Source organism: Acipenser ruthenus, unplaced genomic scaffold, assembly GCF_902713425.1.
Source record: "Acipenser ruthenus unplaced genomic scaffold, fAciRut3.2 maternal haplotype, whole genome shotgun sequence".
NCBI classification, from domain to species: Eukaryota; Metazoa; Chordata; class Actinopteri; order Acipenseriformes; family Acipenseridae; genus Acipenser; species Acipenser ruthenus.
Window position 1 is genome coordinate 1 of NW_026708019.1, and position 16,126 is coordinate 16,126.

A 16,126-nucleotide genomic window follows, 5' to 3' on the forward strand; every position below is an offset into this window, starting at 1 on the left:
AAACACACAGCAGCTGTAGATCATTGGCAATTCATCTAGCAACTAGAAAAAGAAGAAACAAAAGACAAGGAGTGTTTGGACAACATTATTCCAATACTGCGCGGGGAGGGGCGGGGAGGGGCCGGGAGAGCCGCCCCGCATTACAGCAGACACATTCCTCTCAAGTACAACATAAACCCTGGACCCCATTAAATAAGAAAACATGTTCTGTAGGAGAAGTTGCTTTTTTCAACTTCAAGTTAAACTAATGCATTACATATGAAATACGAAGCTGAAAACATTTTTACTTTTGAATATATTTCAAAAAGCACAGATTATTTGTAGCTCCTAAATCAACAGGATTAAATAAAATGGCTAAATAAGATTGTTTTCTATTACAAAAATAAAAAAAATTGAAGCATTAAAATAACTGTGGTTCATTTGTGAATCAAATGGCATTCTATAATTCAGGTCATCATAACAATATACTATTTCAAAGCAAAGTTGATGGGAGTAACCAATGGAAATGGCAGATGCAGGACATCACAGGGGGAAATTAGTGAGATCCGATTCCATGAGATTCTTAAGGTTTGCTTTGAAGATTCCAGTCAAGCCTGCTGAAGCAATTTTACATCAAACTCATACTGCTGTGATGAGACACACTGTACAGCTGCTCAGTGTTCACACTGTATTTCAACTCAACCTTTGCTTGAAATAACAATCACGTGGAATTTTAATCTATTTATTTTTGTAGTAATGCTAAAAGAATAAAAATATTTCTTCAAAAGACTTGTCAAAACTTTTTGCAAATGTTTTACAGTATTACTACAAACATGCACCAAGCCTACAAAGAAATCCACAAAGGCAAATGCTAAGCCTTAGATAGACAACATTTTATTTGATTTAATGAGTCATGCGTCAGCCAATGCGAATAACTCCACGGTATAATGTGATTTATAAATAAGCATGAATGCAACGTGTTTACAGTCCTCAGAAAAAACAACAAGCTCACAAACCCTTAATGAGAACCCCTGGAACGTCACGACCGTACTGTTCATTAACATTCACTGGAACACCGAAGCAGACCGGGGCTAAAACTCTCAACACCCACACTCTGCAGCCTGCTCTCTGTGGAGGCTTGAACACAGATCAACACCCACACTCTGCTCTCTGTGGAGGCTTGAACACAGATCAACACCCACACTCTGCTCTCTGTGGAGGCTTGAACACAAAACACCCACAGCCTGCTCTCTGTGGAGGCTTGAACACCAATCAATACCCACAGCCTGCTCTCTGAGGAGGCTTGAACACAGATCAACACCCACAGCCTGCTCTCTGTGGAGGCTTGAACACAGATCAACACCCACACTCTGCTCTCTGTGGAGGCTTGAACACAGATCAACACCCACACTCTGCTCTCTGTGGAGGCTTGAACACAAAACACCCACAGCCTGCTCTCTGTGGAGGCTTGAACACCAATCAATACCCACAGCCTGCTCTCTGAGGAGGCTTGAACACAGATAAACACCCACACTCTGCTCTCTGAGGAGGCTTGAACACAGATCAACACCCACACTCTGCTCTCTGTGGAGGCTTGAACACAAATCAACACCCACACTCTGCTCTCTGAGGAGGCTTGAACACAAAACACCCACACTCTGCTCTCTGAGGAGGCTTGAACACAGATCAACACCCACACTCTGCTCTCTGTGGAGGCTTGAACACAGATCAACACCCACACTCTGCTCTCTGTGGAGGCTTGAACACAGATCAACACCCACACTCTGCTCTCTGTGGAGGCTTGAACACAAAACACCCACACTCTGCTCTCTGAGGAGGCTTGAACACAAAACACCCACAGCCTGCTCTCTGTGGAGGCTTGAACACAAAACACCCACAGCCTGCTCTCTGTGGAGGCTTGAACACAGATCAACACCCACACTCTGCTCTCTGTGGAGGCTTGAACACAGATCAACACCCACACTCTGCTCTCTGTGGAGGCTTGAACACAGATCAACACCCACACTCTGCTCTCTGTGGAGGCTTGAACACAAATCAACACCCACACTCTGCTCTCTGTGGAGGCTTGAACACAAAACACCCACACTCTGCTCTCTGAGGAGGCTTGAACACAAAACACCCACAGCCTGCTCTCTGTGGAGGCTTGAACACAGATCAACACCCACACTCTGCTCTCTGTGGAGGCTTGAACACAGATCAACACCCACACTCTGCTCTCTGTGGAGGCTTGAACACAAAACACCCACACTCTGCTCTCTGTGGAGGCTTGAACACAGATCAACACCCACAGCCTGCTCTCTGAGGAGGCTTGAACACAAAACACCCACAGCCTGCTCTCTGTGGAGGCTTGAACACAGATCAACACCCACAGCCTGCTCTCTGTGGAGGCTTGAACACAGATCAACACCCACAGCCTGCTCTCTGTGGAGGCTTGAACAGAAAACACCCACAGCCTGCTCTCTGTGGAGGCTTGAACACAGATCAACACCCACACTCTGCTCTCTGAGGAGGCTTGAACACAAAACACCCACAGCCTGCTCTCTGTGGAGGCTTGAACACCAATCAATACCCACACTCTGCTCTCTGAGGAGGCTTGAACACAAATCAACACCCACACTCTGCTCTCTGAGGAGGCTTGAACACAAAACACCCACAGCCTGCTCTCTGTGGAGGCTTGAACACCAATCAATGCCCACACTCTGCTCTCTGAGGAGGCTTGAACACAAATCAACACCCACACTCTGCTCTCTGAGGAGGCTTGAACACAAAACACCCACAGCCTGCTCTCTGAGGAGGCTTGAACACAGATCAACACCCACACTCTGCTCTCTGTGGAGGCTTGAACACAAATCAACACCCACACTCTGCTCTCTGAGGAGGCTTGAACACAAAACACCCACAGCCTGCTCTCTGAGGAGGCTTGAACACAGATCAACACCCACACTCTGCTCTCTGTGGAGGCTTGAACACAGATCAACACCCACACTCTGCTCTCTGTGGAGGCTTGAACACAGATCAACACCCACAGCCTGCTCTCTGTGGAGGCTTGAACAGAAATCAACACCCACAGCCTGCTCTCTGTGGAGGCTTGAACACAAATCAACACCCACACTCTGCTCTCTGAGGAGGCTTGAACACAAAACACCCACAGCCTGCTCTCTGTGGAGGCTTGAACACCAATCAATACCCACAGCCTGCTCTCTGTGGAGGCTTGAACAGCAATAACTGTCTACGGTGGGTTTTACCAAAATGATTTCCAAGAATAATGTTTGACATGAGCAGGTTATTAGCCATCCGGTTCCAGTTCCTTTATACAAGTAACAACCTGCTTTCGGGTCACATAAAACCAAATCTGGAAGATTTGTTTAAAATATTTACAGGTTTGTACAACATTGATGAACTATTTGATTACAAAATGATGACCGTGGTTAGAATGTTCATCGTGTCGTATGTTCTTATGTAATGAGAATTCTAAAAGGGATAAGCAGGATGCACACACCCTTGAAAGCACAAAACAGCCACATCATAATGTGGGTAAAAAAAACTCCAAGAGTCCTCGTACTCATAGTCATGTATTTGACCAACACAGCCAGCAAGACTCCTCCCAAGACAAGACTGCAAGCCAGGACGTGGCTTGTTACAGTTACAGATGAGAATCAATACAAAACTTGGCTGCCAAGAAGCAAGCACGTAGATACATTTCAAACTCAAATTCAGGTGATGCAGTTCTGGAAGATCATGAAAAAGTAGCATGCCACATGAGCCGCAACATCGAACTGTGTAACACTGAACTGTGTAACACTGCATGAACAAACAGTATAACCCTAACCCTAACCCTAACCCTAACCCTAACCCACACAGGTACCCCTCAATTCTGATGCTCTCCACACGATACCTTGTGCTACAGAATGTCTCTGCCATGTTCATCACAATAGGAGAAATGGTTTTCTAGATACACATACAAATCTAAGTGTGCCATAAGCTCATTAGTACTGTATGTGGAAGAAGGATGCAGATACTGACTGCGTTTGTGAAGTGAGAAAGAACAAGTGAAAAAGCACCTAAAGGGCAACGTGGACAAAGCACAGGTTACTGTCAGAGTTACACAGGAGGCTGTGTGGTCCAGTGGTTAAAGGGGCTTGTAACCAGGAGGTCCCCAGTTCAAATCCCACCTCAGCCACTGACTCATTGTGTGACCCTGAGCAAGTCACTTAACCTCCTTGTGCTCCGTCTTTCGGGTGACACGTAATTGTAAGTGACTTTGCAGCTGATGCATAGTTCACACCCTAGTCTCTGTAAGTCGCCTTGGATAAAGGCGTCTGCTAAATAAATAAATAAATAATAATAATTTATAAGAGTACAAAAGCAGAGGAATGCAAATGAAGAGACAAATGTAAGAGTGAGCGAGTTACACAAACCAGGAAGAAATGAGTGTGAAAAAAATATGCAAGTTTATTTAAAGAACTGAGACTGGGAAGACAAGTGGGACTACAGTTTTGCAGCAACGTGTATGTGTGTGTGCGTGCATGCATGCCATACACATAGCATAGCAGTCAAGTAATCTTAAAACTACGTTTCCCTCTGCATCATGAAACCAGACTAACATGAGATTTCAAAGCTCAGCAGCCCGCATTTACACTGGGGGCCACTGGGAGCGCTGCACTGGCCTCTGCTTTCCCGCAGGGTTCAGGATCAGCAGGGGCCGGGGCTAGAAAATCAGCTTGCACCATTAAACCACTCGACAGGGTGCGAAGAATGCAATGCTAGGTCTGTACAGGCAAATACACATGATAAAAATGAGCATATTTCACCATCAGACTGAAGACCTAAAGCTGTCCCTTGGACATGGCAGAATTGCAGTGGATTAACAAGCAGACGGACAGGCTCACTGTGGAGAGCCCCTTACCTGCATCTCATACTGCAGGGTCATGTGAAAGCACCAGGACCCGATGCCAACCGCTGAAAAAAAAAAAAAAAAAAAAGAAATTGTCTGTTACCTGTCACTGGACATACAATTAGATACATTACACAAAGGCTTGCCAAAACACAAGCCATGCAAAACAACTGTAGCCTTTAAAAGCATTAGCTCCTTTGCAGCACCCAACTTAATTTGTGCTTCATGGTTTCTTTTTTTTTTTTTTTATTAAATTTAGTGACCAATTATTATTTTATTTATTTCCCCCCCCCCTCAATTTGAAGTGTCCAATTAAGTTTTTTCTCCCCACACAGCACTGCTTCTTATCCACTCTGAAGAGGTGTCTGGCCAGTAGGGTTCGCTGTTGCACGATGAGGAGAATGAGTCCCCATCCCCCACCCCGAGAGCATCAGAGCCGATGACACGCCCCCCTCGGGGTCCCCAGCAAAGTTTGTCCTCTTTGCACAGCCTGGACGTGAACCGGGCTGTCCAAGCTGTGCGACTCATCCTGCGCTCCCCGCTGAAGCTTCATTGTTTATGAGACATTAGCAGTAGTTAAAGAGGCAGCGGGTTTGCAAACACAGATCAGCGTCCCTTAAAGGGGATGCCTAAATACAAGTGTAACACAGGTTGGCTGGCGTCAGATTCCTCTGCAGTATTTCTGATTCTCTCAGTAATATTGGCCTCCCTGTTGGCCTTGCTGTGTTGACTGTAGTGTACACTGAATGAGAGCAATCTTCACTAAAGCAGTTTAAAATCACACTGCTGGCCGCGTGCGAGACAGGGATCACTGACACCTGGTAGTGCTGCGGACTGGTCTAGTTACATCATGACCGCTGCACAAACAAGCGCTCAGAGACTGAAAAAGGGAAGTGAAAACAGGAACAATGTGAACACACATCTCCACAGTGTGAGTGTATAACACAGCTTCCGATCTCCCATTGACAGATCAGCACAGTCATTTACAGCAGAGCACAGCTCTCGCTTTTCACAAAGTTAAGAATAATATCAAATAAAAAGTAGTTTTTAAAAAGACACAAACCAATAGCAGCTTATCTTTTTATGCTCACTTTTTAAATAACATTTCTGATATACTGATACATGAATTCAGACATTTTCCAAACAGTCATGTTTTAAATATGACTGTGCACAGCTACTGTACCCCTCCAGTAACACTTAAGATGGGTGTGTACAAATCCTAATGCTTCATCCCTCCAGCCAGGACACACCCTGCACTTGGCAAAGCTCCTCGATATGACCAGAGTGCATCTTGGGGTTCTGTTTCACACAGGTGGTGCTGCCAGGATCTTAATCTTAGTCATATATTCCAGCACTTGGTTTGTATGTTTTTAATTAAATTTCCTTACTGACAGAAAACCGTTTCAAGCAATTGCGCAATGCATATCTACTGTAACATCTACAGGACTTTATTGCACAATAAAAAAAAAAATCAATTTCCATTCTCATTTATGACATGAGTTGTACAGTTTCCAATTAAATGAAGTCTGAAGAAACAGTGCCTGGTTTGGAGTGCAGGGCACTTGAGATAAACCAAATTAAATAAACAGACTGACAGACTGGCCTTTACAAACAAACCTGCATTGAACAGCGTCTCCTGTCATGGGAACACTAGCAGAAAACCAACACTGGAGACACAAGACCATCACAAGAGGGTCCTGGTGGACACAGTCCAGCCTGAATCCCTGAAACCAACACTGGACAAGACACAGTCCAGCCTGAATCCCTGAAACCAACACTGGACCAGCCTGAGTGACGTCAGAGCAAGAATCCTACAACATGGAAGCAGGAGCAGGGGTGTGCCGGTGAAGACAGAATGAAAGCATGACAGTGCAGCCATAGTGCGAATCGGGGGCCCCAACTCGCTGGAACCAGAATCACAATACAACTGTATGAAGACTGAGTTCAGAAGCTGCTGCTGCTTTAGTAGTGTTGCTTTAAGGGTTATCCAGAGAGGTCTGTGTGTGCAGTACTGTATGTTCGAATTACATGCTGTTATTAAGAATACTCTTTGGCAAGATGGTTAGAATTAGCATTCTGAATGCTGCAGGTGTCAGGGAAGTCTCAGAGAATCCACAGTAAGCAATGCCTTATGAAACGTTCAGGTGTAAATAAGAGCTGAGAGAACTTTTAATTATCCGTGTAATTAACTGACGCATGTAATAAACCAAGGCTTACCTAGAAACTGTAAGCATGCTTGAGCTTCGGGTTCCAATACACACGTATCTAAACTTTGAATCTGCTGCACTGTAGGAAGGACGAGTAAAATATTGTTTTGTTCAAGTGAAGAGGTAGTGATATTGGTGTGCTTTAAAACAAAGGTGAGGATCAAGCAGTTAGCTGGAAGAGGTGTGCTTCACAGTTCACATAGTTCACATAGTTCACATGACTGCACATCAAGTTTGCAAGGTCAGTTCATACTGTACCGGAACTAAGAGCAGCTTCTGTGAGAGTTCATAAACTGTACAGTAGTGCAAGGAGAGGAGAGAGAGGTTCTTACCTGCCAGTCCCACATACGCAAAGACGTAGCGGGTTTCAAGGCCGTCTCGGAGAGTCTGGATGGCACCATAGATTGGAGGTAGAATCAGAATCAGGTTACTCACAGTATTCCCTGGAGGACAAACAGCAGCATGTGTTAGTTCAAGCCAATAGCAAAACAAGCTGGTTATTCATTAAACTAACAAGACCAGAATTGTAACGCTGTGTTACTGTAGTTATGAGATCTACTGTAGAGATTCCATATTGAGTCACTGGGGTCTTTATAAAGTGTTTAGGTCTGTAAAAGACGTTGCATGAACTGAATAAGATCAAGTCTACTTCAGCAGTTTAGTTTCACTGTGGATGCATTTGCACTGAATTAATAGAAGTACTCAGTGCAGAAAACAATACTGTAAATTATTTTTAATTTATACTGAATTGCCTGGATTTGTAATGCATTACACCCACGTTGTATTATTTGTTAGTAGAAAGTGCAAGAGTTATTAAAGTAGTTCTGTTTATGGTCTAAACACTGATGTTTTTTCACTGTATATTATATATAAAAGTTTACCACAGTACTTCAGGATTTAACAGTTTATGCTGGGTTGCCTTGGGTTTTTTATATGCTTTACCAAAGCTCGCTTTTCTTTACAATACCTGCCTATTCTTTGTTACACTTTGCAATGCTTTTACTATGGGAAACTTTGATAAGGGTTGTATAGCTCACTTGTAACACCCCTAAAGACAATGTAAAGCATAATGAGGTCTGCAATACAGCAGCTTTGCACGTTTTAGTGCTTCAGCGTTGAGATTAGCAAAGCAGCACTCCTTTCCTGAATAACACCCTGAAGTTAGAACTTGATCATAAACTAATCGATTGTATTTGACATGGTTGTGTAGAAACTCCCCTGAACTGAATCGATTGTATTTGACGCTGTTCTGTAGAAACTCCCCTGAACTGAATCGATTGTATTTGACGCTGTTCTGTAGAAACTCCCCTGAACTGAATCGATTGTATTTGACGCTGTTCTGTAGAAACTCCCCTGAACTGAATCGATTGTATTTGACGCTGTTCTGTAGAAACTCCCCTGAACTGAATCGATTGTATTTGACGCTGTTCTGTAGAAACTCCCCTGAACTGAATCGATTGCATTTGACGCTGTTCTGTAGAAACTCCCCTGAACTGAATCGATTGCATTTGACGCTGTTCTGTAGAAACTCCCCTGAACTGAATCGATTGCATTTGACGCTGTTCTGTAGAAACTCCCCTGAACTGAATCGATTGCATTTGACGCTGTTCTGTAGAAACTCCCCTGAACTGAATCGATTGCATTTGACGCTGTTCTGTAGAAACTCCCCTGAACTGAATCGATTGCATTTGACGCTGTTCTGTAGAAACTCCCCTGAACTGAATCGATTGCATTTGACGCTGTTCTGTAGAAACTCCCCTGAACTGAATCGATTGCATTTGACGCTGTTCTGTAGAAACTCCCCTGAACTGAATCGATTGTATTTGACGCTGTTCTGTAGAAACTCCCCTGAACTGAATCGATTGTATTTGACGCGGTTCTGTAGAAACTCCCCTGAACTGAATCGATTGTATTTGACGCGGTTCTGTAGAAACTCCCCTGAACTGAATCGATTGTATTTGACGCGGTTCTGTAGAAACTCCCCTGAACTGAATCGATTGTATTTGACGCTGTTCTGTAGAAACTCCCCTGAACTGAATCGATTGTATTTGACGCGGTTCTGTAGAAACTCCCCTGAACTGAATCGATTGTATTTGACGCTGTTCCGTAGAAACTCCCCTGAACTGAATCGATTGTATTTGACGCTGTTCCGTAGAAACTCCCCTGAACTGAATCGATTGTATTTGACGCTGTTCTGTAGAAACTCCCCTGAACGGAGCTCATGAGCAGCAGGCCCTCTTGTGTGGTGAGGAAAAGGAACCCTTTCAACCCCCTCAGAAATAAAGCGGTTATTAGGGTTACATCATTCTCTTTAAATAGGAAACACAAGAAATCCAATAACGAGCCTTAAAAAGCCTTTATAAAACACTGGAACATTTCAACCAAATACTACAGCATACAGGCTGCTGGTCAAACAACAAAACACTTGCACAGCAGCCTCTATTGTACATTTGCTGGTGCTGAAAAATACAGACTGTCGATTGAAACAAACTGCAGCTGATTCATGAAAAATACAGACTGCCGATTGAAACAAAAACTGCAGAGTAGGCAACTTCTTTCTGATTCAGGCATTCCATCTGTAGTGAAGCCTTGCCTCGATCCTTTGTTGTCAAAAGAAGACAGACTCCTCCATTGATTAATACCTAGTAGAGGGTAATAAGGGGCTGTATATTTTAATTACACTGCACACACACACACACACTATCAGTGACTTGCTGTGCTGAAATGACCCCGCCATTGCTTTAAGCAGTAACTTGTTTTTATCAGCTTCCACGCTTCAGTGCAGTTTCCAGGGAACTGGATTAAATGAATCTGCATGCCATGAGACATGTCATTGTTTTCATTATGGTTTACCAATACACTGTAAAATCCTTCTCTGGAACAAACATGCCCAGAAGGGTAAAGTCAAATCTAACTCCTCTCCATCTTCAGGCTGGTTTAATCTGATAGTGCAGTCCAATCAAACAGAAATACAAATGCAGTTTTTAGATAAATATTTAAACCTAGCACAGTCTAACCCCACATGTGTGCCTGTTTTTAATCATCAGCACCCACCACACATTCATGTAAAAAATGTCTTCTTTTTCTTGCAAAACGGTTTGCTGAATACCCTCGAGCCAGTGATGACTGTAGAGGCGTGCACACGGTTCTGCTCGTGACGTAACACACAGGTCACGGCTACGTTTTGGAAATTTAGATTTTTAAATGAAAGACAACGGACTGAACCTCACTCACCACTTGCAAACTTTACAAATCAGTCTGATATAATGCAACACCCACATCAAATTGCGCTACTACTGCACTTCAAAAACAAACTACAAAAAAAAAACGCTACTACCCCTTTAACTGGAGTTGCGCGAGGAAGTCAGAAGTGCTGTGACACCTGTGCAAGTCCTGCATGTAACCTTTCTTTAGCCTGATCCAAAACAAGCAGCCATTTCACAACATGCACCAAACGCTACAGTGTGTTACATGGTTTCCCATTGTGTATATGAACAGAACTCATGTATATTAATGCCAACAAGGGTGCAGGACGGAGCACTCTGATCACAACGAGCTCCTGAACAAGAATGCGGACATTGTTTTGGGCGCAAGACATCTGCATGCACTGCACCTGGTCTCCGCTTCGCAGCGATATCATTTTAATTACAAGACAGCTGTATTAAAAACAATAACGTAATCCAATTCCAGGCTATAGGTGAACGCCACATGCACGTTGCAACCAGCCAGTCATTAACGTTTAAAAAGTTAATAATCGGTGGAGTGCTGCCGTTTGTTTCTGAACAGGCAGGCCTCGGTCAGTGAAAATCCGTGATATTTATTGCTGTTATCCCCGTGAACGCAATGGCTTTGTGGGGGTTCGCTTTCCCCCGTTTACTCACAGAATTCTGCGATGTAGAAGGAGACGCTGTAGTTCTCCTCACACCAGTCCAGGGTGGAGGTAGGCCGGCCCCAGTAACCGGGCCTGTCTGCTGCAGGAGCCATGATGGAAGAAAACAGAAAAGAGAGACAGGCAGCAGGAGCCGGGGGAGGGTGTGGCAGTCACCATGGAAACGGAGTGTTATTGCTAATGAAGCACGGCAACTGGCTCGACCTGTGAGTGCGCAGGTGAGAATGCACAGCGATTAACACTTTGTTTAATAGGGTTACGATGTTTCTGAACTTGAATCATTTGCATATGTAGATATTTCTGCAATATTTGTTGTGCTAAAGTGCCTAATAAGTAAGACAGTTACCAGAGCCGTAAAACCTTTTAAATCTACTAACAATGGAGTCAAGTTTCAATATAAATCGGCAAGCTTTGTTCAAAGTAAAGTTTTTATATCGCTTAAGAAGTTAAAACATGTATTCTGGTAGGTTACGCTGTATCAGGTATACACAGCACTCGAACAAACCTTTATTGTGGCTTTTTGCTTCCTTCAGGGATATTTATTTATTTCCCAATAATAATAATAATAATAATAATAATAATAATAATAATAATAATAATAATAATAATAATATTACTAAAATCACAAAAGAGTCAATGGAATCCCAGATGGCTGCGGCTCGGTAATGACACAGTGGGACAACAGCTGTGTGACATGATGAGAGAGCAGACAGGTTCAATACCCCCCTGCTTCTGCGCCTCGGTCTAATCATTCCTCCAAATGAGGAGCGAGCAGACAGGTCCAAAATCCCCCTGCTTCTGCACCTCGGTCTAATCATTCCTCCAAATGAGGAGCGAGCAGACAGGTCCAAAATCCCCCTGCTTCTGCACCTCGGTCTAATCATTCCTCCAAATGATGAGAGAGCAGACAGGTCCAATACCCCCCTGCTTCTGCACCTCGGTCTAATCATTCCTCCAAATGATGAGAGAACAGACAGGTCCAAAATCCCCCTGCTTCTGCACCTCGGTCTAATCATTCCTCCAAATGGAAATACGCAAACAGCACAGGTCGAGATTCCTTTTAGCGACCAAAAAAGGGGAGACCTTTATGTGCTGATTACGTCTATCTGTCTATCACACTACACTGTGAACATGATAACTGCATTGAGTTTGCACCTGTCTATCACACTACACTGTGATCATGATAACTGCATTGAGTTTGCACCTGTCTATCACACTACACTGTGATCATGATAACTGCATTGAGTTTGCACCTGTCTATCACACTACACTGTGATCATGATAACTGCATTGAGTTTGCACCTGTCTATCACACTACACTGTGATCATGATAACTGCATTGAGTTTGCACCTGTCTATCACACTACACTGTGATCATGATAACTGCATTGAGTTTGCACCTGTCTATCACACTACACTGTGATCATGATAACTGCATTGAGTTTGCACTTGTCTATCACACTACACTGTGATCATGATAACTGCATTGAGTTTGCACCTGTCTATCACACTACACTGTGATCATGATAACTGCATTGAGTTTGCACCTGTCTATCACACTACACTGTGATCATGATAACTGCATTGAGTTTGCACTTGTCTATCACACTACACTGTGATCATGATAACTGCATTGAGTTTGCACCTGTCTATCACACTACACTGTGATCATGATAACTGCATTGAGTTTGCACCTGTCTATCACACTACACTGTGATCATGATAACTGCATTGAGTTTGCACCTGTCTATCACACTACACTGTGATCATGATAACTGCATTGAGTTTGCACCTGTCTATCACACTACACTGTGATCATGATAACTGCATTGAGTTTGCACCTGTCTATCACACTACACTGTGATCATGATAACTGCATTGAGTTTGCACCTGTCTATCACACTACACTGTGATCATGATAACTGCATTGAGTTTGCACCTGTCTATCACACTACACTGTGATCATGATAACTGCATTGAGTTTGCACCTGTCTATCACACTACACGGTGATCATGATAACTGCATTGAGTTTGCACCTGTCTATCACACTACACTGTGATCATGATAACTGCATTGAGTTTGCACCTGTCTATCACACTACACGGTGATCATGATAACTGCATTGAGTTTGCACCTGTCTATCACACTACACTGTGATCATGATAACTGCATTGAGTTTGCACCTGTCTATCACACTACACTGTGATCATGATAACTGCATTGAGTTTGCACCTGTCTATCACACTACACTGTGATCATGATAACTGCATTGAGTTTGCACCTGTCTATCACACTACACTGTGATCATGATAACTGCATTGAGTTTGCACCTGTCTATCACACTACACTGTGATCATGATAACTGCATTGAGTTTGCACCTGTCTATCACACTACACTGTGATCATGATAACTGCATTGAGTTTGCACCTGTCTATCACACTACACTGTGATCATGATAACTGCATTGAGTTTGCACCTGTCTATCACACTACACTGTGATCATGATAACTGCATTGAGTTTGCACCTGTCTATCACACTACACTGTGATCATGATAACTGCATTGAGTTTGCACCTGTCTATCACACTACACTGTGATCATGATAACTGCATTGAGTTTGCACCTGTCTATCACACTACACTGTGATCATGATAACTGCATTAATCATACACTCTTAAGCCCCTTTCATACTGGCGCTCCTACCTGGGTCCCGACCCGGGTTCTGGCTGCAAGAGTCACAATTATGCATAGTGTGAAACCACGTACCTGGGTCGAACCCGGGTCAACCCGGATTGGCAGCGACCCACCTCAGGATGCGGGTCGACACGATTTGACCCGGGTCGAGCGAGACAAAATGCGTGATGGTCGTTCGCAAGCAGACGAAGTAACAAACAGCCACGCCTGCATGAAGGTTTCACTTCCGCAAGGAACGTTTCTGTTTATTCTGTTTATCCCTATTTCTGCTGATTAAGACTCTCCATGAGCTAGATTGCAGCAGGGGTGAAAAACATTTGCTCTAATCAACATTTTGGGCAGACGATTGCTGTTGAAAGCCTGACCGGATGAAAGGGTGGTCATGTGAACATTGCTGCTTAGGGCATTGTGTGCTTGTTTCTGTCGCAGTGTGAAAGCACGTCGCCGACCCGCATGACAGCGGGTCATGACCCGAGGAGGGCATGCCCGTGTGAAAGGGGCTTTAGACTCCTATAGACATTTCAGATTGCAAGTGTATATCTGTTACCTTTCAGATACTGTGTGATTGTGACATCCTTACGAGGACCTCTGTATGGGCACGCACTGGTATGAAGAGAGCAGGTCCACTAACATTAGCGTTCCTTCCTAACAAGATCCCCTTTTTATTTGACTCGAGCCGGCGTTCTGTAGCTCTCCTATTTAAAGGAGTGTTAACCAGGGCTTTGAAAACACTTTGATGTTAGCACAATTTTCAACATTTTATTGTGTCAAGATTTTTATTCTTGTTTTATAAAATCTAATATACCGTGTTTACTCGAATTCAAGTTGCATCCCCAAATATGGACACCAACCCCCCCAAAAAACCCTGAATGCAAGTCACATTAAACTCTTAATTAAAAAAATACCAGAATTAACGGTTACATTACTTTTAAATTTCTAGGTGCCAGCAGGGAACACTGTATCACTGTACATTAAAGCATCAGAGTACGTCATCTACTATATTACAAATGCAAATGAGAAAAGATAATATGTACAGAGTACAGAACAGTACTTTCAAATGCAAATGAGAAAAGATAATATGTACAGAGTACAGTCCAGTACTTTCAAATGCAAATGAGAAAAGATAATATGTACAGAGTACAGTCCAGTACTTTCAGTATTGAACGACAGTCGTTGCAGTTGATGGCAGCTGGGAAAGGGTAAATTACCTTGAACTTTATTTCAGTCTGCTTTGTTGTCCTTGTTTGTTTAATTTGGCTTCAAGCAAAATTAGTGCAAGACAGCAATGTGTAGTTCATTTAGGTTTGAGTCAGGACTTTGGAGTTTACACTAGTGGGGTTCCCGTAGTTAAACCAGGCACAGACCATAATAACAGTGAGTAAGTCAGAGAATCAGAGAGTGATGGAGAATCCGTCATTAAGCAGTACATACCTTAGTGTTCCTGTTTCCTGTGCTCCTCCAGATAGAGAAAGAAAGATATATAAATAAATGATTGTTCATTTTGAAACCGGACCTGCGTTGATCATTTCAACAAGTACTATATTGGTAATATTATAGTATTGCATACCCTTTCGATTGCGTCTCCATCTTCTGACACATCTCAGGTGACTCAGTTTCTCTTTTCTTCAGCAAACAAAACTACTTTTCTTTTAAAAGCTGCATTAACAAATGTTCATGAAGTCCGCTGGTGCTGTAGCGAGAGTGAAATCTGTAGGGGGCAGTACTGTGTACAGCTGGTCTTGTTCAAGCGCACCAAAATAATTGACATGCGCAAATGTAAATTGGTACCCTAACTAAAAACCTCGAATCCAAGTCGCTCCCCCAAATTTGAACTTTTATTTTGGCCACAAAAGTGCGACTTCAATGCTAGTATATATATATATATATATATATATATATATATATATATATATATATATATATATATATATATATATATATACTTGCTAGAACCGAAGTAATTGTATTTTATCTTGCTCTTAATTGTATTAATACTTGTACTGTGATGCTTGAAATGTATTTTTGTTTACAACTGTAAGTCGCCCTGGATAAGGGCGTCTGCTAAGAAATAAATAATAATAATATATATATATATAGAATGTGTGTATGTAATTGTTTCTTCCTGGTATCTAATCACTTCCTGTGCTGTAGGCGCACAGGAAGTGGTTTTATACCAGGAAGCAGTACCAACTTCTATTGCATGGCCTTTGAAATATGTGAATATTTGAAAATTGACGTGCAAAATACACCACATTAAGAGTCAATGTGATTTAGGTTTTCTGAGACCCATGTAAGCGGCTGCATGGTTTGTATTCATTAATCACACATGTTATACAGTAACCCTGTAACATACAAGCATGTGAGCCATTCATTAATCACACATGTTATACAGTAACCCTGTAACATACGAGCATGTGAGCCATTCATTAATCACACATGT

General features: G+C 42.9%; 1 protein-coding gene across 1 annotated transcript; it reads right to left on the bottom strand.

Moving 5' to 3' along the window:
* Nucleotides 1-8: 8 nt before the first annotated feature.
* On the bottom strand, nt 9-11,181 carry LOC131728658 (alkaline ceramidase 3-like; the record flags this gene model as incomplete). Its single annotated transcript, XM_059019634.1, has 4 exons — nt 10,983-11,181; nt 7,434-7,544; nt 4,907-4,959; nt 9-42 (listed from the first exon to the last, which is right to left on the bottom strand). Coding segments are annotated over exons 1-4 (301 nt in total), but the record flags the coding sequence as incomplete, so codon positions are not given.
* Nucleotides 11,182-16,126: the final 4,945 nt, after the last annotated feature.